The sequence below is a fragment of the Thamnophis elegans genome, chromosome 13 (genome assembly GCF_009769535.1).
Source record: "Thamnophis elegans isolate rThaEle1 chromosome 13, rThaEle1.pri, whole genome shotgun sequence".
NCBI lineage: Eukaryota > Metazoa > Chordata > Lepidosauria > Squamata > Colubridae > Thamnophis > Thamnophis elegans.
The window spans coordinates 39,863,586-39,890,482 of record NC_045553.1 but is presented as its reverse complement, the minus strand read 5'-3'; the positions used below and the strand labels follow the sequence as shown (position 1 = coordinate 39,890,482).

The following is a 26,897-nucleotide window of genomic DNA, read 5'->3' as shown; positions in this document are numbered from 1 at the left end:
AATGTTGGACACATTTCTCTTGTGACTTTCAGGGACAGGTTCAAAGTTGTTGCTGTGAAGGACGGGGTGGGATGAAGTAGAGTAGGTTACTGCAGTGTTTTTCAACCTTGGCCATTTGAAGATGTCTGGACTTCAACTCCCAGAATTCCCCAGCCAGCATTCGCTGGCTGGGGAATTCTGGGAGTTGAAGTCCAGACATCTTCAAGTGGCCAAGGTTGAGAAACACTGGGTTACTGTAGAGTAAGACATGTCCTGGTGTCTGCCATCTTCTCATGTTTCTAACAGCAGACTCCAATGCATGAAGGCTACAAAACAGAGAGCGAAAAATGATGAGGGATCAGCAGAGATTTATAGAAGTGCCCTCTTTTCCCCCAGGTTCTTTAGAACAGGGGTGTCAAACTCAAACTTAAATCTGGCTGGTGGGGCGGCCTGGAAATATCAAAGGACCAGCCTGTAGGGGCCTCTCCACACCCTGATGGGATGGATGCCTCCTGCAACATCCTGCTGGTAAACGGGGCGCAGGGGGCTGTGCGCGGGTTCCCCTGTGCCCATTTTTGGCCTGGGTGACCTCCTGCAGGACTTTGCTGGCCAAAAACGGGCTGCATGGAGACCCCATGAGGCCCCCATGTGGCCCATTTTCAGCCTGAGCAGCAGTCTCCCGGTCAAAAACAGGGGGGGTCCTCATGCAGCCTGTTTTGGTCCAGCTGATCCAGCCCTCAAAGAAATCCAGTTTGACACCCCTGCTTTAGAAGTAAGCAAATTTTGAAAGGCCATCTCACTTTTATCCAGGGTTGTAAAGACCGCTCCTGCTCTGACAGTTTTCAGCTGCCTTCAGAGTCAGACATCAGTGAGGCAGATGAACAGCTGAAGCCTGTTCCCAGTGTGCGCATGCACAGAATTGCCTGATGAAGGGAACGGCTAAAGAACAGGGGTTGACTTGGGAGTGGACGATGAATGGCCCCTCCCAGAGGAAACAAAAGAGGAGCGAAAGGCGACTGGAGTTTGCAAGAGGCAATTAGTTCACTTAATTGGTTCGTGACTCTCCGAGACTCCTTGCCAAGTTTTGCAGTAGCAGTTAGACTTATATACCGCTTCATAGGGCTTTCAGCCCTCTAAGCGGTTTACAGAGTCAGCATATCACCCCACACAGTCTGGGTCCTCATTTCACCCACCTCGGAAGGATGGAAGGCTGAGTCAACCTTGAGCCGGTGAGATTAGAACCGCTGAACTGCAGATAACAGTCAGCTGAAGTGGCCTGCAGTACTGCACCCTAACCACTGCGCCACCTCGGCTCTTTGCAGATATCGGCCTGGCAGCTCTCCAAGCCAGAGAAGGTTCTGTGACTGTAAATCCTCCCTGGAAAGACTTTGCTGGATGTGAATGAGCAGAATTCACAGTCAATTAATAAAAGGGTTTTTTGTCAGGACAAGGAGTTTATGTTATGCTCTTGGGAAGCCTGGGTCAGAACACTAATATGCATAGCTGCCCAGAGTCTTTGGGAGTGGGTGATCGTTGTAAATGCAATTCATGCAATAAATAAACAAGGTAACCAACTATTCCCAGGCTTTCTTGAATCACATGCATATCATGTGGTCGAGATCCTGAACTTGCCTCTGGGAATCCCGAGTTATTATTTCACCACGACCCCACTCAACAGGCTTAAATGTGCTACTCTTTCTCAACCTGAAAAAACTGAAGGAGGCAGTTCTAATGGATGTGGCTTGCCTGAAAAATTGTATCTGGATTACACAAGTGAGTGCCAGTTGGGGATAGTGGTGAAGGCACTGAGCTAGAAACCGGGAGATTAGTCCTGCCTTAGGCACACGGAGCCAGTTCAGTAGCCTTGGGCCTGTCCTTCTCTCTCAGCCCTAGGAAGAAGAAGAAGAAGGACAAGGACAAATCATTTCTAAAACCCTGCCAAGAAAACTGCAGGGATTTGTCCTGGCAGTCAACACTGACCGGAAGGCATAAAAAAAAAAGTGGGCGGGGGGGAAGCCAGTGAAGAGTTCTGAACAATTTCTTGTTTTTATTAGAAATGTTGCAGTGAAAGTACATGGATACTTGCCCTGTCTTTCAATTGTATATTCATTTCTTCTGCAAAAAGCAAGTTCTGTTATTTGGTATGTGGTTTATTTATTTATTTTTTTAACCGCTAATCCAATGAAACCAATGAAAATTAAAAACCCAAGCAAAATAGAAACATGGTCTGAATAGAAGCAATCTAATTTGTCCTTTGTGTTGGGAGGCAAATAGAGGAGATTCCTTCCCTGTATTGCCTAGGCAACGACACTTCTCACATATTTCCCTCCTTGTGAATTGAAGCACTCCAGGATCATATGTCTTGGGTGCTGTGGTAGGTGCGTCTGAATGCGGTGTGCAATTCTCACAATCAAGGTCTTCCATAGAGCAGGAGCACCTAAGGTGAATCTCTATCTCCCCAGCCCTGCAAAAGCTGTTTCTTGCTCTGCACCGCAAATTATGTGAGGAAAAAAACAGAAGTTCATCTTTTATGTCCAGACAGTTCTAGGCTGCCTTAACAGAGGGATAGAATCAAGATCCCATGAAGTGCTAATACCACTTTATAATGCCTTGGTAAGGCCACACTTGAAATACTGCATGCAGTTTTGGTTGCCACGATGTAAAAAAGATGTGGAGATTCTGGAAAGAGTGCAGAGAAGAGCAACGAAGAGGATTAGGGGACTGGAAGCTAAAACATACGATGAACGGTTGCTGGAATTGGTTACGTCTAGTTTGATGAAAAGAAGAACTAGGGATGATATGATATCAGGGTTCCAATCTCTCAGGGGCTGCCACAAAGAAGAGGGAGTCAAGCTTTTCTCCAAAGCACTTGAGGGCAGGACTAGAAACAATGGGTAGAAATTAATCAAGGAGAGAAGCAATCTAGAACTAAAGAGAAATTTCCTGACAGTTAGAACAATTAATCAGTGGAACAGCTTCCCTCCAGAGGTTGTGAATGTTCAAACACTGGAAGTTTTTAAGAAGATGTTGAATATCCATTTGTCTGAAGTGGTGTAGGGTTTCCTGCCTAAGCTGGGGGTTGGACTAGAAAACCTTCAAGGTCCCTTCCAACTCTGTCATTCTATTCTATTCAGAGGACTTGCTGGATGAATGTTCCTCTCCAAAGGAACCAAGGAAGTCTTGTGGGTATCTTAAAGAGTAACATATGTATGCCTTCAACTTGGATAAGAGAACTTCAGTTCTGCTTTCATGCCATGGTGACAATGTCACGTTTTTGTACTTTCAATGTCCATGATTGTTTTTCCAGTTGGGAGAGATTCCAAACCTTCCCCATATGTCACCGCAGTTGAGCCACGACAGCATTTGGGCTTAGCACCGGGGTTGAGTCACAAAGGAGAACATTTTCAGAAAGCTCCAGCATGATGTCAACGTCACTGAACCCTGATTTATACATGTCCGTTCCTCTCTTGGCCCATTTCCCCATCATCCCGTGACATTTTACATCCCGAAATAGGTCATAATGCACCCAGGGTTAAATTTCCCTGTCATTTCTCATGCCGCGAGCATTTTTATGCAGAGTTAATTCATGCATTCGCACACAAGTCACCCCCGCCAAATCTACACTGAGCAATCACAAACGAAGTACTTATCAACTCCCTAGTGGTAACTGTGCTACTGCGAGAGCTTCTTGTAACTTTTATTGGTGCCAGCCATGAAAGTGGGGAAAATACATGGCTAGCTGTTTTGAAGGACATTCAGGGGGTAGAATTGAAGTCATTAGTGTTATAGTACATACCCGAGTTAAGTACCACTTCGGAATGCGTCCTCGGGCTATTCCATAACGTGACCCGTCAAAACCGCGGAGGACAAAATCGCGATCGACGAAAGCGCGCATGTGACGTCATCACAGCGCGACGAAAAAAAATTAAAATTGAAATAAAATTTAAATTAAAGCAAGCCGATTCACATAAAGGTAAGGGTTAGGTTTAGTGTTAGGGTTAGGGTTAGGTTAAGGGTTAGGGTTAGGGTTAGAGCGTTAGCGTTACGTTTAGTGTTAGGTTAAGGGTTAGCGTTAGGTTTAGCGTTACGTTAACGGTTAGGTTTAGGGTTAGATTTAGGGTTAGGTTTAGGGTTAGGTTTGGGGGGGTTAGGGTAAGGTTTTCGCTTTATTTTTACATTTTTCGATCACAGCGCGATGTGGAATCTTTTCCCACATGGATAAGTTCATTGAGAAAAGAAAAGAAAAAACGCTTACAAGACATTGTCATAATTCTTCCATTTCTCCCTTTAATCCAGAGTGACTGCTGGGAATGTTTAAGTACTTCCAGAAACATTTCACACTGAACTGGGCCGAATGCAAGAGACGGAGGTCACGTCTGGTGTCAAAAGATGGAAGGTGTAACATAGAATTTGGGAATGTTGAAGAAGAGTCCAGATTTGTTTGCCTGATTGACATCTGGACCACCATCCTGGATCTAAGGTGGCGGTATAAGATGACCATCTTTATTTCAGCTTTCTTGGGAAGCTGGTTCTTCTTTGGCCTTCTTTGGTATGTCGTGGCCTACATCCATCAAGATCTGCCGGAGTTCAGCCCTTCTATAAACCACACACCTTGTGTAGATAACATCAATGGCTTGACTTCAGCTTTCCTCTTCTCCCTGGAGACCCAGGTCACTATTGGCTATGGGTTCAGGTGTGTTACGGAACAATGTGCCACGGCAATTTTTCTTCTCATCTTTCAATCTATCCTAGGAGTTATCATCAACTCCTTCATGTGTGGGGCCATTCTGGCCAAAATCTCCAGACCCAAAAAGAGAGCGAAAACAATCACCTTTAGCAAAAATGCTGTGATTAGTAAACGAGGTGGAAAACTTTGCCTTCTCATCCGGGTGGCCAATCTCAGGAAAAGTCTGTTGATTGGAAGTCACATCTACGGCAAACTCCTGAAAACTACCATCACCCCTGAAGGAGAGACGATCATCTTGGATCAAGTCAACATCCATTTCATGGTTGATGCAGGCAACGAGAACCTTTTCTTCATCTGCCCCTTGACGATTTACCACGTCATCGACAAGCACAGTCCCTTCTTTCACATGTCAGCTGACACCCTCCTTCAACATGACTTTGAACTGGTGGTGTTTCTAGATGGGACCGTAGAATCCACCAGCGCGACTTGCCAAGTACGGACATCGTACATTGCCGAAGAGGTCCTGTGGGGTTATCGCTTCGCCCCCATCGTTTCGAAGACCAAAGAAGGGAAGTACAGGGTGGATTTTCACAACTTCAGCAAAACTGTGGAAGTGGAAACTCCACATTGTGCGTTCTGCCTCTACAACGAGAAGGACGCCAAAGCCAAGGCAAAGATGGGATTTGACAACCCTGCCTTTGTGTCCCATGAAATTAGTGAATCCAATGAGACAAAGATGTGACTTTATTGCCCCGTGGGACTCATGTGTGTATGTGTGTGTGTGTGTGTGTCTGTGTGTGCTTACTTTTTGATTTTCCTGGGATGTGCCAAGAATACCTAATGGTTTTCTGTTGGGGGAAAAAAAATGAACTGGTTTCTTTTGTTGATCATAAGCAACCAGAAAAGACTATGAAGTAGTAATTCCCCCAATATCATAAAATTTGGGACACGATGGCTCAGTGGCTAATACACTGAGCTTGTTGGTCAGAAAGGTCGGCAGTTTGGCGGTTCGAATCCCTAGCGCCGCGTAACGGAATGAGCTCCCGTTACTTGCCCCAGCTTCTGCCAACCTAGCAGTTCGAAAGCACGTAAAAATGCAAGTAGAAAAATAGGAACCACCTTTGATGGGAAGGGAACAGTATTCTGTGCACCTTTGGTGTTTAGTCATGCCAGCCACATGACCAAGGAGACGTCTTTGGACAGCGCTGGCTCTTCGGCTTTTAAATGGAGATGAGCACTGTCTCCTAGAGTTGGGAGCGACTAGCACATATGTACGAGTGGAACCTTTACCTTTACTTTTACATATAATGTGCCGATAGGTGTAGGGACTTACACTGTAATATTGGTTACCAAGAAAAAGATTCTATGTCTTGCACAATGGGGAGAAAGTGGAAAATATTTTTTTGGCTGGATAATAAGTGGATTTAAAATTAAATAATTATCATGACAGCACTACTGCATGAATGTAAATGTTTCCTTATGTGGAAAACTATATTCAGGATTCAGTCACAGTGGCTCTTAGTCGGTTTTGATTAATTTTTTAAAAATGGAAAGCAGAATTATACTTGGTTAGTCCTTGGCTGTGAAATGACCAGAAAACCTCTGGATTAGATTAGGAAATTAAAAAAAAATCCAAAAAGGAAGGCAACAGCAAATTAATAAAATTATACGTCTCTCTCCTTGCAATCATCAAGAGAGATTCAAGTAAGATTTTACTTTATGATACAAACACACAGAAACTCAATTGCCCCGTGTTAAATAGGACAAAGGAGCGGTTACGGGAAACTAGGATTAAAATGTGGTTTACTTGTATTTCTGGTAAAATGATCTTAAAGTATTTGGGTCCCTTTCTGTGAGACAAGTGACTCAACAGTGATCATTGTAAGACTGTTTGGCTCTGATCCTCCTCCTCCTCCTCTTCCTCCTCCTCCCCCTCTTCAAATCATTGATTCCTAATAAACTGCCTGGACAAATCCCCGTATTTTTCTTGGCAAGATTTCAGTAATGCCTTGCCATTGCCTACTTCCTAGAGCAGGAGGGAGGAGGGGAGAAAGGGGGCAGAGAGAGGACAGAGAGAGAGACAGAGAGAAAGAGAGAGACAGAGAGAGAGAGACAGACAGAGACAGAGACAGACAGACAGACAGACAGAAAGACAGACACACACACACAAACACACACACACACACACTTTGTGCCAAAGGTAAGGCTAGAATTCAGTCTCCCAGTTTCTAGACTGGGTGCCTCAACTACTTACTACACCAAACTGCTTCAGATTAACAGAGTTGGAAGGGACCTTATAGGTCATCTAGTCCAACCCCCTACTCAAGCAGGAGACCCTGCACCATTTCTGACAAATAGCAGTCCAGTCTCTTCTTGAAAGCCTCCGGTGATAAAGCTCCCACAAATTCCAAAGGCAACTTCTGTTCCATTGGTTGGTTGTTCTCACTGTCAGAAAGTTCCTCCTTATTTCTAGGTTGAATCTCTCCTTGATCCGTTTCCATCCATGATTCCTTGTCTGGCCTTCAAGTGCCTTGGAAAATAGCTTGATCCCCTCCTCTCTGTGGCAGCCCCTCAAATATTGGAAGACTGCTATCCTGTCTCCCCTGGTCCTTCTCTTCACTAGACTAGGCATGCCCAGTTCCTGTTCATCGTATGTTTTGGTCTCCAGTCCCCTAATCATCCTGGTTGCTCTTCTCTGCACTTTTTCTAGGGTCTCAACATCTTTTTTTATAGTGTGGGGACCAAAACTGGATGCAGTACTCTAGGTGTGGTCTTACTAGGGCTTTATAGAGTGGTATTAATACCTCACTTGATCTCGTGGCCTTACATCTTTTGTATAATGTGATCTGTTTTTCCCTTCCTCCCATGAGGGGACGGATCAGATACAAATAACGTGGCCTTCTGGGATTTTGTCAGGATGCAGCAAACAGAGCGACATATTCAAAGAAGCGTGGGAAGAGAAGAGGATGCAAATGCTCGGAAGGAAGTCAGGAGCTCCCAGGCTGCAACCTAATCTCTACCACTGAGTTCAGTTTTGCATATTTAGCCCACGTGTTACAAGACAACTGGGAAGGCAGCATTCATTTGTCTCCTGTGGGTGTTTGCTGCAACCTTACCAATTAGATTCGTAAACGCCAGTTAAACAATTTAAAAGAGGATTGAGCAAGAAGAAATGTTAACTACCTTTTTCCTTCTGTCCCTCCCTCTCCCTCTCTCTATATCGCTCTCCTCTCTCTCTAATCTATTTGTGTCTGTCTGTCTCTCTATCTATCATCTATCCATCCATCCATCCATTTCTATCATCTATCTGTCTATCAACTATATCTATATCTATCATCTGTCTATTGCCTGCCTGCCTGCCTGCCTGCCTGCCTGCCTGCCTGCCTGCCTGCCTGCCTGCCTGCCTGCCTGCCTGCCTGCCTGCCTGCCTGCCTGCCTGCCTGCCTATCTATCTATCTATCTATCTATCTATCTATCTATCTATCTATCTATCTATCTATCTATCTATCTATCTATCTATTGTCTGTCTATTTATCTATATCTATCTATCTATCTATCTATCTATCTATCATCTATCTATCTATCTATCTATCTATCTATCTATCTATCTATCTATCTATCTATCACTATCTATCTCTATCTATCTATCTATCTATCTATCTATCTATCACTATCTATCTCTATCTATCTATCTATCTATCTATCATCTATCTATCTATCTATCTATCTATCTATCTATCTATCACTATCTATCTCTATCTATCTATCTATCTATCTATCTATCTATCTATCTATCTATCTATCTATCTATCTATCTATCTATCTATCTATCTATCTATCTATTATCTATCTATCTCTATCTATCTATCTATCTATCTATCTATCTATCTATCTATCTATCTATCTATCTATCTATCTATCTATTGTCTGTCTATTTATCTATATCTATCTATCTATCTATCTATCTATCTATCTATCTATCTATCTATCTATCTATCATCTATCTATCTATCTATCTATCTATCTATCACTATCTATCTCTATCTATCTATCTATCTATCTATCTATCTATCTATCTATCTATCTATCACTATCTATCTCTATCTATCTATCTATCTATCTATCATCTATCTATCTATCTATCTATCTATCTATCTATCTATCTATCTATCTATCTATCACTATCTATCTCTATCTATCTATCTATCTATCTATCTATCTATCTATCTATCTATCTATCTATCTATCTATCTATCTATCTATCTATCTATCTATTATCTATCTATCTCTATCTATCTATCTATCTATCTATCTATCTATCTATCTATCTATCTATCTATCTGTCTATCATCTGTCTGTCTGTCCATCTGTCTGTCTATCATCTCCCTCCCTCTCCCTCCCATCCTTCCTCCCCCCCTCATCTACACACACACACACACACACACACACACACAGGTTTTGCAGTAATATGCAAATAAAACTAATAATTATTTCTCCACTCCCAGACCAAGACAGCAAGAGTAATGGGTATGTAGCAATTTAATAAACCCACATCAAAGGAGAGATTAGTGATTAATATTTCATACTTGTTTTATACCACCTTGCAAGACTGAATTGCAGGCTTAATATGGATAGCAACCAGAGAGTGGGGGGAGGGGGCATTTTCCTCCATTTTTTTTTTCGCACCTTGTGGAAAATATTCCGGGTATGCAAATACACAGCTAACAATTTAAGGGCAATTCAAGTGAATCTACAAACCAAACAGGATTTCCAAAAGAAACCAGTCTGTCACACTAAAGTGCAGAATCAAATGAGACGCACAATTTAAACCAGGGGTCTCCAACCTTGGCAGCTTTAAGCCTTGGTGGACTTCAACTCCCAGAATTCCCCTGCCAGGGGAATTCTGGGAGTTGAAGTCCACCAAGGCTTAAAGCTGCCAAGGTTGGAGACTCCTGATTTAAACCATTTCTCTCCGTCCACAGCAATGTCTCTTTCCTAATGCATTCAAACGGGATTGTGAAATTGCCCAGGTTTCGCCTGACTCCCCCCCCCCACCCGTGGGTAATATCTCAGAAATGGTTGTTCTGTGCCATTTATCAATGGTTATTGCTAGCTTCAATATTTCACTGCTACCACCACCGAGCTAGAAAAGTAGCTCGAATATATTGCAAAGAATATTCACAAAATTAAAACGTCGCCTCTTGCAAGGCTCAACCAGAGTGTTTCCCTGGCAGAGACTGCCCTCTTCAGGCCCAAACTGTAATTTCACTCTCAAGTCGTTGTTACCCCTGGACACACAATCCCTTCCTTATCTAACTAACCCCAACCCTAACCTGTATAAATGATGGTGATTTTCCTCACTAAACTGTAATAATTTCCTGGGCAAAGTATGTTCATTTTGGGGATAAATGATAATAAATTACAATTTAGGTCGTTTGTGATGAATTATGATTTCCTGGACACATCGTAACTGCGGTCACTTTGGCAATTATGACAAATTGGGATTGTTTCCTGGACGAATTATAATGATTTATGGCATAAATTTAGAGGTTCAATTATGAGAATTTCTTGCACAAATGATAGTAGATTGTGAGTGTTTAGCCACCAGTTCAGGAGATATTCAACCTAAAAATAAAGATATTTTTTTTTATTTTTATAAATGTGTTTTTATTTTATTTTTTTCCATTTTCATTTCGTACAGTCACATATATACTGTGCATAACCGGGGCCATATAACATTAAACAATAAACACAGCCATTCCTCTTGTCAACAATAGCCCCCAAAATAGAAACCCAATGTACCTCTTCGACCCTCCATACACCCTTTCTTTCGCCCCCCTCCAACTTTCCATCTTCCCTCCAACATTCCCCTCTACCCTACTTCCCCTCCCCCTCTACCACTCCTCTCTCCCAGTACACTCCCTCCCTTCCTTCTCACCCTCCCTCCCGTCCTCTCTCCCACCCTCTCTACCCCTCTTTCTTCTATCCCTCTACTCCTCCCTTCGGTGTATTTCTACTATCTATTAATATATTCAGCTTATCCTATTTTTACAGTGAAATTAAAGAGCAACAGTATACAAGTGCAGTCGCGTTACTTTAAAAAAAAAATAAAGATAAATTTTCTGGCTGTTAGAGAGCAATCAACCCATGGAACAGAAGTTGCCTTCGGAAGTTGTGGGAGTTCCATCACTGGAGGCTTTCAAGAAGAGACTGGACTGCCATCTTTCAGAAATGGTGTAGGGTCTCCTGCTTGGGTGGGGGTGCGGGTTGGACTAGATGACCTACAAGGTCCCTTCCAACTCTTTTAATCTGTTAATCACCGAAATATCTTTCCCAGACTTCTTCTGGTATTTCAACTTTCAGAAACTATACTCAGCTTTTCCCTTAATTATTGAGACTAGATTCTTCCCTCTCCTGTCCACCCAATTAAGTCTTCCAAATTTTGTGCCACGGCTGGAAATACGCTTCTTCATATACCAAGCTGTGAAGTTTAGATGTCCATCCCGGTTTTATTTTAATCCCTTGACTCATAACGATGCCGCGCTGCTTCGAGCTGATTAAAAACCCCAAGAGCTAACTGGAGATCTAAGAATAAGCCTAGAATATTTCCACGCAGTTCCGATTGATTGCCGCAGCAGGAAGTGCCTGTCAATCCAAAAATGATCTTGGTGGACCAGGAATGAGGGAAGATAAGCCTTCACCCAAAGAGTTCAGCCTCTCAAGAACCATGAATAGAACTTCCTTTGTGTAGAGTGGAGGTTCTGAGCAGAAAGATATCAGTCCTCACTCAGGACAAAAAAGAAAAGCAATCAAAGATATACAGGATCCATTTAGAAAAGGTCCTGTAGAAAAATCTATTTCTGGGCTTGTCACCCAAAGCCACGAAGCAAAAGTTCAGTTAGGAGGACATGAGTAAATGTAATCTTCTAAAACAGGCAGCTGGGCAGTTGGAAGTCCCTTCTTCCTCCTTCCTTTTGGCAAGAGTCTTATTTTGTGAAGGAGGGGACAGCCATACTGGGTCCCATCCACTGAGGGGATTAATCTCAAATAAAGCTTGGTATTTAAAAGAATTGGAGGGGAGGGAAATAAATATTTTAGTTTAAGAAAATAGATGTAGGCGAATGATTATTCCAGTATTTTTTATTTCTCCCATGTAGTCCTATTAGTTTATTGGGCTTTGGACAAAGAGGAAGAATTATATTTAAAAGGGGGTGAAGATCAAGAGAAGATTAGTGAATATTAGCTACTAGTGGTAATTCTGGTATTTTGACAATTGTAGGGAATTGTTTTTCCTAATTTTCTCAAGTTTCTCTTCACCGTGAGAGAGAAAGATCTCCTTCTCCTCCCATAGACCGATTAGATCTCACAGGTTAGGTCTTCTCCGGATCCCATCTGCCAGCCAATGTCGGCTGGCAACTCCCCGGGGGAGAGCCTTCTCTGTCGCAGCTCCAGCCCTCTGGAACAACCTCCCCGTGGAGATCCGGACCCTTACTACCCTCCCGGCCTTCCACAAAGCCGTTAAGTCCTGGCTGTTCCAGCAGGCCGGGGGGGGGGGGGCTTTCAAAATATCCAGCCCCATGGAAACTGTGACTGTTGTGTATTTTAAAGTGTTGTTTTGTTTATTTATCCCCTTCCCTTGTTTATTGTAAGCCGCCCGGAGTCTTTCGGGAGTGGCGGCATACAAGACCAATAAACTCAAATTCAAACTCAAACTCCTCCTCTTTCTTCTCCCTCCTCTTCCTCCTCTTGTTCTTTTCCTCTTCTGCTTCCTCTTCCTCCTTCCCCTCCTTCTTCCTCTTCCTCCTCTTCCTCTTCTTCTTCACCTTCCTTCCTTCTTCTTCCTCCTCCTCCTCCTCCTCCTCCTCCTCTCTTTCACATTTGTCTGCTTGTTTTTTTCTTACCTAATTTTATTATTAAGAACTGTATGGGTGCTGTCTCTTGTGATGTTTCTTTCCATCATTTCGATGGCGCCATTTTTGGCCCTAAATCCTACTGAGGAGGGAGAGGAGATTTCTGGAAGGAATTCTTGAGATTAAATGGACTTGTCAGAAGTCTGGAAGGCTGCTAAAAAGATGTGGTGGTATCCCTAAGCTATCCTTCACAAAGAAGCAACCAAATAGCACACCCAACTTTTATTGAAGTTAAGAAATCAACAACCTTTAGTGATTTACCCTCAGCTAAGCTTGTATAGTTTGATTTATCTTATTGGCTTCCCATCTTTCAAGGTTTCAGATGAAGTTCTCTCTCAACCTCGGTTCCAGAAGATTTTGAACTGCAGTTCTTAAAAGAATTGATGCATGCAAAGCACAGGAAGCTATGGGAATGTGAAGTGTGTCTTGTGAGTAAAAGCCATGGTGGCACAGTGGGTAGAATGCAGTACTGCAGACTCCTTCTGTTAACTGCCGGCTGCCTGCAATTTGGCAGTTCAAATCTCACCAGACTCAAGGTTTATGGTAAAATGAGGACCCAGATTGTTGGGGGCAAGAGGCTGACTCTGTAAAGGGCTGTAAAAGCACTGTGACGTGGCATATAAGTCTAAGTGCTATTGCTAAAAGAAATATATGGCTTAATTTTTTTTTACTTGCGATTATTACATTTATTTCTATGGGAACTCTTCAGCTCCACAATTTCACCTACTTTTATACTGTTTCCCTCAACATTTTGTAAAGGGAGAGACAATAGAAAAGCTAAACGAAAGAGACCACAATGGAGTTAAATCGAGGGAACTCAAGAAATATGTTTAAAGCTATAGAAATCATTTGTTTTTAAATGACCACACGGGGGCGCTCTTGGGTTAAAGAAAGAATATTAATAGGTTTGTTTCCATGATGAATTGGCCACTAGAGGGCGCTTTCCTTTCCTTTAGGTCCTAAAGTTTAGGAGACAATCTAATAGTATTCTGCGTAGTTGCAAGAAGAAATACTTCTCTCTCTCTCTCTCTCTCTCTCTCTCTCTCTCTCTCTCTCTCTCTCTCTCTCTCCTCTCTCTCTCTCTCTCTCTCTCTCTCTCTCTCTCTCTCTCTCTCTCTCTCTCTCTCTCTCTCTCTCTCTCTCTCTCACACACACACACACACACACACACACACACAAAACGGCAAAAAACCCTTGAAGTTTTATCTGTAAAAGAAAACCCCTGTATGAACGTTTAACTTTAATTCAAGGAAAAAACCATTTAGTTCATTATGTTTCACATTTTAGTTCACCTTGGTCTTCAGCTGAACAAGACACTTTAAGGGAAACAAGCCTTGAGGTTATTCTATCTCCTTCCTTCCTTCCTTCCTTCCTTCCTTCCTTCCTTCCGTCCTTCCTTCCTTCCTTCCTCCCTTCCTTCCTTCCTTCCTATCTATCTATCTATCTATCTATCTATCTATCTATCTATCTATCTATCTATCTATCTATCTATCTATCTCTATTCATCCATCCATCCATCCATTTATTCACCTATCTATATCTAACATATATTTATCATCTCTATCTTCATCCACCCATACCTCACTCCATTTATAACTATCTATCATCTCCATCCATCCATCCATCCATCCATCCATCCATCCATCCATCCATTTCTATCATCTATCTATCTATCTATCTATCTATCTGTCTGTCTGTCTGTCTGTCTGTCTGTCCGTCCGTCCATCCATCCATCATCTATTTATCTATCTATCTATCTATCTATCTATCTATCTATCTATCTATCTATTCTATTCATCATCTATCATCTCTATCTCCATCCATCCATCCATCCATCCATCCATCCATTGTATAAATATAAAAGGTGTGCAAAAATATCCTTAGGAAACATTTTTTTTAAAATGGCTTTATAAATGCACTTATTTTCCATCAACAGCTGCACATTCTAGGAAGTGTTCAAGGCAATGTATTTAGCATCACAAAAGGTTTATTGCTGTTGTGTTAGTCCTGCTTTTTAAAATTACATAATCAGATTATAAGGTACCACTTGGGAAAGATTTAATATGCTATGATTACAGATGGAATCAGGATATTGAAGGTCCTAATTTTGACTGCTGTAAAGACTATTTTTCTTCCCCATCTCAGCTGGACTCCCAAACTCTCTAAACAGATCTCCCCATTTCCTCTTGTCAGGTGCATTTATGGATCAGTGCAGATTTTCCAGGAAACGTCCTACAATTTAAGATTCCGAGACCATTTTAGAGTCCATAATGCCTCTAATGCAAATTCTCTCTTAGGTTTTGCAATACCCAACACTTTTTTCTTCTTTTGCATATTTTTAGATTCATCCTCAAATATGAGGTGAGAAACAACAATTAAATTAATTGAAAAGGGGACTGAGATGATATTTTAATTACCTGGAGTAACTTAGAACATACTATAGACTTGTGGTCTCTATATGATAGACTTGTGGTTCAAATAAGCATTTATTTTCTTCCAGAGAAGTTTGAAAACAGAATGTTGATAGGGTTCAAAATACACATTTGAACCCTCTTCTCAAGGATCAATTGCCAGATTTTTTCCGAGTTACTTGTGCCAGTTAATCAATATAAAACCAATACAGCTTGGTAAAAGATAAAGGTTCCCCTCGCATATATGTACTAGTCATTTTTGGCTCTAGGGGGCAGTGCTCATCTCTGTTCCAAAGCCGAAGAGCCAGCGCCATCTGAAAACATCTCCGTGGTCATGTGGCTGGCATGACTACACGCCGAAGGCGCACGGAATGCTGTTACCTTCCCACCAAAGGTGATCCCTGTTTTTCTACTTGCATTTTTTACATGCTTTCAAGCTGCTAGGTTGGCAAAAGCTGGGTCAAAGTACAGGAGCTCACTCCGTTACGCGGCGCTAGGGATTCGAACCGCCGAACTGCTGACCTTTCCAATCGACAAGCTGAGCATCTTAGCCACTGAGCCACCGCTTTGTAATAGATCTTCGTTCCAAGTTTTGGGATAAAGCCATCAGTTTGTTTCCAAATGGAGCCTGTAGTTTTTTCCAACAGATACATTAGATGTGCTTCTTTTTTATTAAGACTTTATTTTTTTAGCAAAACAAATAATAATAATAATAACCAAAAAAAAAGCTGCAACCCAAATGTACAGATTAAAAAGATGTACAAAAATGGATTTGATAGTTAAAAAAAAACAAACAACAACCACAACTGCATTTGTGACCGAGGTCAACTCGTTTCAGTTTTCATCAATACTGCGAGATATAGGTTAAAAACATAACTCTACATAATTTATACAGTAAGTTGCCCTCTGACTTCGTTGACCTCTTCGGTAGCGGACTGACAAACGCACAGCGTTCGTGAATCGGTAATGTTTATTTTGCAATTCCCCCAACTTTGTTGAAGTTGGTGGAGTTGCTGTCATTTTATATTAGTTCCATTTTGCATTCTTCAGAATAGCTGTCCTCAATGCATTATACCTTCCTGTTTTATATTTTTTCCTGGTGCTTCCAGAGATATTAACAAAAGCATGTGACTCAATGCACATTCTTGTAAAGTCCTTTCAATGCCCTTAGTTGCTTTAAAATATACATATTTTACTTATATCTCATTCTCTTTTCTTTCCAGTTGAGTGAAAAAACAACAACAACAACAATCCAAGCCTTCATTGGCCTTAAAAACTAAAATTCCAGTTGATTATCTGCAAACCGGGTCTTCAAAATTTGCGAATTTTCTTCAGCACATTTCAAAACAGGGAGGAAAGGAAAAAAAACCCACCATGATTTCCCATTAGTTTTGGAAGAAACATTCATGTTCTAAAAGTCATTTTTTTCGAAAAAAGCTTTTTGGCTTGACAATACTCGGTCTACAAGTTCTCGGGTGATAACTCACTGCAGAAACTCTTAAAGCAGGTCCTATAAACGAGAAAAGCTTTGAACCCCAAAAAGGAAAGGCAGGATACTGGCCCACTGGAGAACTCAGCTGTTCCTCTGAGACAGAGGAAGCAGAGTTAGAAAAATAAAAAAAGGTTTATTCCAATAAAAATTACAATAGAAAATAACAATATTAATATCCAGGTTTTTTTTTTAAAGCTTTCTCCCCAAAGGTATAGATATAAAAAAAACATCCAATCGAAACAAGAAACGCCAGCAAAAGTGAAAAACACCTAGTAGTAGCTGCCTAGGTGTGAGGGCATGTGAGAATTAGCATGGCGGGGGACGTTGGGATTCGGATAAATACTTCCAGTAGGAGAAGTCCAGTAAGGGGAAGCCGCCCCAAAGAAACTAGAGGAAGTGACGGGCATAGAGGATGGATGTGGAGGGACGAAGTTCATTTTCTGCTGGTGGCCGTGGTAGGAAGGCATGTAGGAGAGATCCGAAGGGTATTTGTACATTGAGGATTCGGTCGGGTGAGGCTGGAGGGCTTGCGCAATGCCGTGAAAGTCAAATTTGTAAGCGTATCTCTTGCCGTGCACTTTGGTCATAATGTTCTTGTCGTAGTAATATCGGAGGGCTCGGCTCAACTTGTCGTAATTCATGTTGGGCTTGCTTTTGCGTTCCCCCCAGCGCCTGGCCACCTCATCGGGGTCGGTCATCTTGAACTCCCCATTGGTTCCTTCCCACGTAATGCAGCTGGCGTTGGAGCTGTCCGACAGCAACTCAAGGAGGAATTGCCACAGTTGGATCTGTCCACTCCCTATGAGAGAGAGGGAGAGAGAGAGAGCGAGGGAGAGAGAGATAGATGAGAGAGAGAGAGAAAGGGGGGAGAGAGAGATGAAAGAGAGGGGGAGAGAGAGATGAGACAGAAAGAGAGAGAAAGAGATGGAGAGAGAGGGGGAGATAAGAGAGAGAGAGAAAGAGAGGGAGAGATGAGAGAGAGAGGGAGAGAGGGGAGAGAGATGAGACACACAGAGAGAAAAAGATGGAGAGAGAGGGAGAGAGAGATGAGAGAGAGAGAGAGGGAGATGAGAGATGAGAGAAAGAGAAAAGGAGAGAGAGAGATGAGAGAGGGGGGAGAGAGAAAGAGAGGGAGAGGGAGATGAGAGAGAGATGAGAGATGAGAGAAAGAGAAAAGGAGAGAGAGATGAGAGAGACAGAGAGAGAGAGGAAGGGAGGGAGAGAGAGATAAGAGAGAGAGAGGGGGACATGAGAGAGAGATGAGAGAAAGAGAAAAGGAGAGAGAGATGAGAGAGAGATACAGAGAGAGAGAGAGAGAGAGAGATCAATTATAAATTTCTCTTGACATTCACAGATCAGTCAAAATGTTACATCTGCCTGGTGTTAGACACATAGCCTTCTCAGTGGTGGCTCCAGAGCGCCATAAAAAGAAGTAAACTTTAAAAAAAGAATTTCAACTGTGTTTGCTTTTCAGTTTCTGTTTCACTTATGATGTTGCTGTAGCTTCTTTGTTTAAATAAATGATAACATGATCGTTTCATATCTATTGCAAGAATTACTCTACATTTATTGACTTCGTATATACTGAGAGTGAGGCAGATGACTTATCGCTTGGGCTAGGTTTGATTCAGGTGGACTTACCTGGGTTGGCTAAGCGGCTACTGGTGGGCCCTAAGATCTGATACGGATCTAAATTGGGAAAAGAACAGAGGATGAGATGTTGGAGAAATGTACAGCACAGAGACAGGCAAGCCATCAATGCATTTCTAGCTTGAATATAGTGTTACTCCCATTTTCTATATCAGCACCTGTGCTGTTATTCCTCAAGCAGAGTGGAGATGATAGTGAATGAACCTCAACGTTTCTGTACTAGAAACGTGGGAATCTGCTACCCAGACCTGTCCTCTCAATTGAGATCTAAGGGATGGTGTTTGTTTATAACAGTAAAGTGGCTACTTTAAAGCTAACCTTTTGGTCGCCAAGTGCCAAAAGCGCACATGTGCGCACCAGTGGTGGGTTTCAAATTTGTTTAGAACCTCTTCTGTAGGTGTGGCCTGCTTTGTGGGAGTGGCTTGCCGGCCATGTGACCGAGTGGGAGTGGCTTGGCAGTCATGTGACTGGGTGGGCATAGCCTACTTGTAAAATGTGGTGAAACTCACTTAACAACGCTCCTGCTTAGGAACCAAAATGTTGGCTCAGAAACTCTGGCATTTGAAGCACGCAAGTGTTAAAGCTGTCAAGTTAGAAGACCCTTGCACCCCTAACCCTTTAGAAAAAAAAACCCAGGGGTGCTCAAACTTGACAGCTTTAAGACTTGTGGACTTCAACTCCCAGAATTCCTCCTCTCGCTCTTCATCTTGATGATGTGTGGACGGACGGGGGGAGGGAGCTGGAACCGGTTCTAAACGGCATTGTAGATTTGTGGAACCTATAGAAGAGCTTAGAACTGGCAGGAACCCACTCCTGGTGCGCACCCATAATGCAATGCACACACAACCCCCCCTATGCACCCTTCCCCCATGCATGTGTGCATGCCCTGCGTGTGCTCCACCCCGCATGCGCACAAGACCCCCACGCCCCTGTGTACATACATGCAACCCCCACATGTGCACCCCTGCACATGTGCACACATTTCCCGCATGGATCCCGCCCCTTGCACATGCGCAGCAGAGACCTGAACATGAGCTGGATTGTGGGAGGCCCGCACACATGCATGATGGAGCTGAGCTGGTGCAACGGCTCACACGCCAGCAGAGAGGGCTCTGTGTGCCCCCTGTGCCACAGGTTCACCATCATGGGTTTATAGTGTTAAAGATTCTCAAACTTAGTAAGTGAGACAACCCTTCGTAGATCTACGGAGGAGATTATTCCTTTCTAAGAAGGAACAATCTCAAGAAGTGTTTGGTTATATCTTTTGTAGCTACCTGCTCTAGATAATCCTCAACTTACAACAGTTCATTTTGTGACCGCTCAAAGTTACAGCCCCCCTGAAAATAAGTGACCCACAGCTGTTTGTCACACCTATAGAAATGAATGTAATAAACTTGAACCAAGCCAAAGTGAAATTTCACCAGAAACAATTGGGAACTGCTCTATGCAAATAATAGTCAGGGGTGGGATTCAGTCGGTTCGGATCGGTTCTGGTGAACCAGTAGCTCTGACCATCAGCTGAGAGGGAACCAGTTTGCTCCGATGATCAGGTTGGCTCACCCACCTGTCCTTGTCCTTTACTGCCCTATATCCTCTCAGCTGATTAGGGTGGCAGAGCAGATTGCTGAGCCTCAACTCGGTTACTCACCAAGAAGTAGTATAGAAAGTAAGTTTTGGTAAAATTGCACATACGTGATCACCGAACCGGTTGTTAAATCGCCAGGATCCCACCACTGATAATAGTCACATAGCAAAGTGACCTTTCTCCCCTAAAATCAGTAGAAGTGTGTGCATTCCAGCACTATTACCTGGTTGGGGTCTTTGTTGTTCTCCATTTTTGCTTACATTTTGTGTCCCTCCTAGAGGAGGACCTAAAGAAACAAAGAAGACATGTTAAGTTAGGAAAAAGAAGGAGCAGGATACAGCGGAGACCAAAATGATACGTACATCCTTTAAATTCACCAACATTTATTCCTCCATTCTAAAAAGGGGTGAGGTTCGCTACACTCTTATCACACTCTTATTACCTCTATTTACTAACACACCCACCCAACCACCCATGATCCTTCGATTGGCATACAAAATGAAACTAGAATCTTTCCAATGTCCAAATTGCAACAGCAAAAACTGTGTGTGTGTGTGTGTCTATGCCAATGTGTGTATATGGATAGCAAGAGCACTAGCAATAGCATCTAGACTTATATACCGCTTCATAGTGCTTTACCACATTCTCTGAGCAGTTTACAGAGCCCCCAGCAACCTGGGTCCTCATTTTACTGACTTCAGGAGGATGGAAGGCTGAGTCAACCTTGATGCAGTCAGGATCGAACTCCTGGCAGTGAGCAGAGTCAGCCTGCAATACTGCATTCTAACCAGTGTGCCACCACAGCTCCATGTTGGAGAGTAAACTCTCAAAGCATCATGTCATACTGTTAGCAAAGCAATAGCAATATCACTTAGACTTACATCCTGCTTTACAGTGCTTCTCAGCCCTCTCTAGACAGAGTCAGCCTCTTGCCCCCAACAATCTGGGTCCTCATTTTACCCACCTCGGAAGAATGGCAGGCTGAGTCAGCCTTGAGCCTGGCGAAATTTGAACTGCCAAATTGCAGGCAGCTGGCAGTCAGCAGAAGTAGCCTGCAGTACTGCACTCTAACCACCGCAGCTCTTAGTCTATAATTCTCAAGGTCATTTAAGATGGTCCTGACCCCTGATGTTGAGAAAAGGGCGACATAAATACTACAACAAAAGACTCCAGTTTTTTCCCAACATGACAAGATGAGATTACAGGGCTCTCTTTATGAAACGTTAGTGAACTTTTATATTCTTGAGAGAAGTCACAAAAGATCCAGGGAAAAAAAAACACGAACCGCCAAAGGAAAGATCTCCTGAGGACCTCTATTGCCATTTGATTTTGACCAATCAAAACCAGTGTAGACCCCTGTTTCTCAGCCATGGCAGCCTTAAGATGTGTGGACTTCAACTCCCAGAATTCCATGCTTGCTGAGGAATTCTGGGAGTTGAAGTCCACAAAATTGCTGTGGTTAAGAAATACTGGTGTAGAACAGGGGTCTCCAACCTTGGCAACTTGAAGACTTGCGGACTTCAACTCCCAGAGTTCCTCAGCCAGCAAAGCCACTGAGCAAAGCTGGCTGAACTCAGGGAGTTGAATCCACAAGTCTTAAAGTTGCCAAGGTTGGAGACCCCCCTGGTGTAGAAGATTAAATTAGTGTGGACAATAGTATGAGAACACAATCATTGATAAAAGTCTGTAGAGATTCTCAGTCATCCAGGACATGGTTGTCCCAAAGATACTTTTTCAGGAGGCAACTAGACGTTCTCCTTTTTTCTTGGAAGACATTTCACTTCTCATCCAAGAAGCCTCTCATTTCACTTCTTTATCCAAGAAGCTTCTTGGATGAGAAGTGAAACGTCTTCAGAGGAAAAAAAAACAAGAAACTCCAGTTGCCTCCTGAAAAAGCACCTTTGGGACAATCATTGATGCAAACTCAGTGGTGGGATTCAGCCAGTTCGCACCTATTCGGGAGAACCGGCTGTTAACTTTCTAAGCAGTTTGGAGAACCAGTTATTGGAAGAAATCTCATTTTGTTTTTTCCACTTTACAGGGCTAATCCTGTAAGGAAGACAGGAAGGAAACATCCTGGTGTTGTTTCTAGCCTAATCTTTATTGTCCTCGCTTATAGAAACTGCTTTTCCAGTTAACCCTATTACATTTTAACAGCTAAGACGAAGCGACCATCAATGTGAGTGACGTTGAGTTGGCCACGACCACCCAGTCACATGACCACCAAGCCATGCCTACTCAGCTGGTCATTAGGGCAGAGAACCGGTTGTTAAATTATTTGAATCCCACCACTGTGCCAACTACACAAAATGTTAAAACTTTAAAACATGACTTCTCCTGAAAACCATCTCTCAGCCTATCAAGGCAAAAGGTATAGCACAGTAACTCACTTTTATTGTGGCTGGAATTCAGATTGTTACCCCATCCTGATCTTCGAACAGCATCATAGGAGTTCTCTATTCATTATTAAAAGCAAACAAAAGAGAATAACGATTAATTGCAAATCATGACATTTGTTGCTTAACAACAATTGAGAACAACCTACAAGTCAAAGGCTTTACTTTTGTTAGAAAATCTACAGAAACCTATTTCATACGCCGTTGTAGCCTAGAATTCAGATATAGGTGTTGAAGGAGGAAGATTGCCATACAGAATGAGGGGCTGCCAACCCCTTCAGAGAAGTTAAATATTCATGATGGATTTGGGAATCTAGAACAAATGTGACAAACTAGAAGATAAATTTTGAAATAAATTTATTACAATCTAAGATAAATTAGAAGACCTAATTTTGTGAAGCTTCTTCTCCGGTATGCGAACTCGGGCATACAAAACCTTTGCCAGACCAATTCTCGAATACAGTTCCTCTGCCTGGAATCCACACTGTATATCGGACATCAATAGAATCGAGCGAGTCCAGAGGTATTTCACAAGAAGAGTCCTCCACTTCTCTACTCACAACAGAATCCATTGTGCCACCAGGCTCGAAATTTTGGGCTTGGACAATTTGGAACTGCACCGCCTGTGGTCGGATCTAAGCTTAGTACACAAAATTGTCTGCTACAACATCCTACCTGTCAATGACTACTTCAGCTTCAACCACAATAATACACAGGCAAACAATCGATACAAACTCAAGGTAAACTGCTCCAAACTAAATTGCAGAAAATACGACTTCAGCAACAGAGTGGTCAATGCCTGGAATGCTCTACCTGACTCCGTTGATACATCCCTTAACCTTCACAGCTTCAACCCTAAACTGTCTACTGTGGAACTCACTCCATTCCTAAGAGGTGTGTATAGGAGGCGTGCATAAGCACAGCAGCATTCCTTCCGTCCCTGTCCTACTGTCCCCATTTTTTGGGGACTCATTTCTTTTGTCCATGTCCATGTTTATACTTATACCTCTTATCTTGTACACGTTTGACAAGCTAAGTAAATAAAAATTAATTAATTAATTAATTAAAAGACAAGATGTAACGGAGGGAAACTATTCAAGGAGAAACCCAACCTAGAACTAAGGAGAAATGGCCTGCCTCCAGAGGTTGTGAGTACTCCAACACTGGAGGTTTTTAAGAAGAACTTGAGCAACCATTTGACTAGAATAGTAAAGAGTTTCCTGCCTGAGCAGGAAAGGCTTGGACTAGTCTAGCAATAGCAATAGCAGTTAGACTTATATACCTCTTCATAGGGCTTTCAGCCCTCTCTAAGCGGTTTACAGAGTCAGCATATTGCCCCCAACAATCCGGGTCCTCATTTTACCCACCTCGGAAGGATGGAAGGCTGAGTCAACCCTGAGCCGGTGAGATTTGAAGTAGCCTGCAGTGCTGCATTTAACCACTGTGCCACCTTGGCTCTCTCCAAGGTCCCTTCCCTCTCTGTTATTCTGTTTTGTTCTGTTAACTACTGGCAGGAGATGCCAGTGAAACAGGCAGATGAACCAGGGACATGGTTTGTTTCAAAACAAACAGTTGGCATTGTTGCACCCATCATAGACCACAAAACAGATGACATATTCCAACTATTACAAAACTTTTTCAAAATCATGGAGGCCATGCCAAGGGCGATTGTAAGATGACAGATCTTTCAGAGAAGTAACATGTCCCAGAAGTAACATGTCCCAGCTAGCAATAGAAGTACAAGGCAGCCATTGTCCTCAGAGCTTGCCTTGAGGGCTTTCTTCCTTATTTATTGATTTTATACACAGCCACCCAATCCAAGCAATACATGACTTGAGGTCATGCGCAAGAAAGATCACCCCTAACAAATGCAACCTAAGAAGTACAAGAGAGAGCTTAAAAGTCAACTAAGAGAGAGAGCAGCCACGTTCAACTCTACTGCGAGTCCTTTGGTTGTGACTCCATTCAACCTGACTTAAAGGACTTGGAAAAGGAATCAACTCAAAGTCAAGCTTTACTAATGTCCTTCTTAGGAGTGAACAGTCTTTTGAGACACTGTTTTAGGTTGGCATCTGGTTTGGTCCATCAAGCGAAATTGTGAATGCCCCAACACTGAAAGCTTTAAAGAAGAGGTTGGATAACCATTTGTCTGAAGTGATGTAGGGTTTCCTGCCTAAGCAGGGGGTTTGACTAGAAGACCTCCAAGGTCCCTTCCAACTCTTCTCTTCTCTTCTAATCTATTCTATTCTATTCTAAACTCTATCCTATGATCCTGTTTCTCATATCGGTAAGAAAGATCCATGAATTATACAGATGGCCTCTGTTTGCAATAAATTTAAGCCTGTGTAACATATATTCTGAAGTGCTTTTCATCATTTCATTCTCTCTCTTCCTGGTTGTCGTCATATTACCCTCCTCCCTAAACAGTTAGCTATCCTAGTCTAAAAGGAAATTGTGGGTATTTCAACACTGGAGGCTTTTAGGAAGAGACTGGACAGCCACTTGATAAGGTAAGGGCCGTCTGCTTGAGCAGGAGGGGGGGTTGGACTAGAAGACCTCCAAGGTCCCTTCCAACTCTATTCGATATTAAAAGTTTTGTCCTGATATGTTTACCTACATGCAGACCTTATGGTTTTTGAATATCCCCAACCTAGCAATTGAGTACGCACACATATAACCTCCTCCCTCCCTCCCTCCCTCCCCCTCTCTCTGTCACACCACAAACACAATTTGTCTACTAAATAATCACAGACTGGACTGAATACAAGGCCATTTCCCAAAATTCTGGAAGTTGAAGTCTACATATCTTAAAGTTGTCAAGGTTCCGAATCGCTGCTCTAGACAGTGGATCTGGAGCGTCTTCCTTAAGAAAGGGCAAGGCAGAGGAAGTCAGGGAGGGGAAGTAAGAGTAGGAGAGAGGGTAAGAAGGAAAGGAGGGAGGAGGAGTGGGGGAAAGAGAGGGGAAGAAGAAAAGAGGAAGGAGAGGAGGAAAGAAGAAGGGAGAGAAGAGAGGTTGAGAAGAAGGAAGGAGTAGGGTGGTTGCAAAACAAGATGGAGGCATGGGGTGGCAAGAAAGTGACCCCCAACTGTGTATTCTACACTTGTAAGAAGATAGTAATAAATATTAATAGTTAATAGACACATGTTAATAGTATTTGCAAGAATGTATATTTGTGAGTGTACTTGAAAGTAAAAAATAAAAAAAACCTTATACCTGAAGTGTCCTTTGAAAACAGTAGGTATTCTGGATTTTTTTTATATTACAGAAGAGACGTTCCAGAGATATAGTGGCCAACCAGTTGCATTTAGGACAGGGGTGTCAAACAGGGTCATGTTCAGGCCATGCCCCCCTCCCCAGCTTTACGAATGGAGAAAAACGTCACGTGATGGCAATGTGACATCACAAGTTTGACACCGGTGACTTCGGATATTCACAAGTATGGTGTCAGGCCTGGAAGCCAATTTGGGCATTGGATCTTCAGACCTGCCACATTTAATCTCTGAAAAACTGGGAGTGGGGGGACTGTATGGAGCTGGGGAGATATATGGAGCCATAACAACATTCCTTTCTCAGAGAATCAAGGACATCTTGCCCTGCACCTGGAGGGGTGTGACTGGGAGGCATCTCCAGTTGGGATGGTGCTTTGACCCTGGGATGGACATGTGAGTGCTGGGCAGGGATTTGGACTTTCTTTTGGGTGGGTAAAACCTGGAAGCTTTCAGATTCGGCTTTTCCCATATGTGCCAATGTCACATCTGTAATAAAATGGAACTCTGAGGAACTTCAAGCCTCGGAGTCTTCTTTCGTTGGGAGTGTTACTTTAGAACCCTGATCCATGGATATATATGTTATTGCCTGCTCCTTCAGGTGTGACATTTAAGATCTGCTGCCTATAATTCCAGAAATAACAATTAACCATCAATCTTTGTAGCCTCTGACATCTTGAAGCTCTTTTTAAAACCATCTAAACTGTTGACTTGTTGCCACATCTGGAGGAGAATCTGTGGCTGCGAATTCTACCCTTTCCCTTATGGAAACGATGGAATGCAATGTTCCATTGAGTGAACAAGAAATAACATTGAAAACGTAAGTGCAAATGAAATGGAATGGAAGAGGATTCCCTGAACGGAAGAGGATTCCCTGAACGGAAAAGACACAATGCTCTGCCTAAAATACCATTCAGATGGATGATGGTGGCCTGCTGTATGGAGCTATACTTTGGATTAAGATTTTTTTTTTTAAAAAAAAAAAAACATGGACATCTGGAAAATGTGCTTTGCTGGTGCATCTTTCCAAAGCATCAACAATAGTTGCTCAGATGAGCCAAGAATTTGCTTCCTTGCTATCTCCCCCCCCACTGCAAATGAATGCAATGTGTACAGCAGCACTACTGAAAATCTCCCCTCCCTTCACTCTTGCACAATTGTACTTGAAACACAACAAGAGAAATTGAGCCAAGCAAACCATCCAAAGATTTGGCTTTTATTTAAGTTGCTTGATCTGTGGATAATAATAATAATGCTGCTGCACTCATGACTTGATCCTCAGCAGTTCCAAGAGGGCCTTCCCTCATCCTGCTTTAGCCTAGGAAGTGAAACAAAGCTATCCTTAATTTCAACAACATTCTCTACAAAATGTCTATGGAGATTCTCAATCATCCAGGTCATGGTTATCCCAAAGGTGGTTTTTCAAAAAGGTAACTGGACTTTCTTGCGGATTTTTTTTTTTTTTTTTTGAAAATGTTCGCTTCTTATCCAAAAGAGCCCACTGTAAAAAGTATTGCCAA

General features: G+C 42.6%; 2 protein-coding genes across 2 annotated transcripts in view; one reads left to right on the top strand and one right to left on the bottom strand.

Annotated features, from left to right (window-relative positions):
- Window positions 1-4,289: 4,289 nt before the first annotated feature.
- Window positions 4,290-5,408, top strand: KCNJ1 (potassium inwardly rectifying channel subfamily J member 1). The gene has a single exon (XM_032229851.1). The coding sequence runs from the start codon at window positions 4,290-4,292 to the stop codon at window positions 5,406-5,408; it is 1,119 nt and encodes a 372-aa protein (XP_032085742.1).
- Window positions 5,409-16,217: 10,809 nt separating this feature from the next.
- The window catches only part of FLI1 (Fli-1 proto-oncogene, ETS transcription factor), a 42,028-nt gene continuing 31,348 nt past the window's right edge, over window positions 16,218-26,897 (bottom strand). The window contains exons 5-8 of the mRNA XM_032230069.1: window positions 22,105-22,170; window positions 19,938-20,000; window positions 18,121-18,168; window positions 16,218-17,278 (exon numbers count right to left, since the gene is read on the bottom strand). Of these exons, the coding sequence (XP_032085960.1) occupies window positions 16,749-17,278; window positions 18,121-18,168; window positions 19,938-20,000; window positions 22,105-22,170 (707 nt within the window). The 3' untranslated portion in view covers window positions 16,218-16,748. The remainder of the gene's footprint in view (window positions 17,279-18,120; window positions 18,169-19,937; window positions 20,001-22,104; window positions 22,171-26,897) is intronic.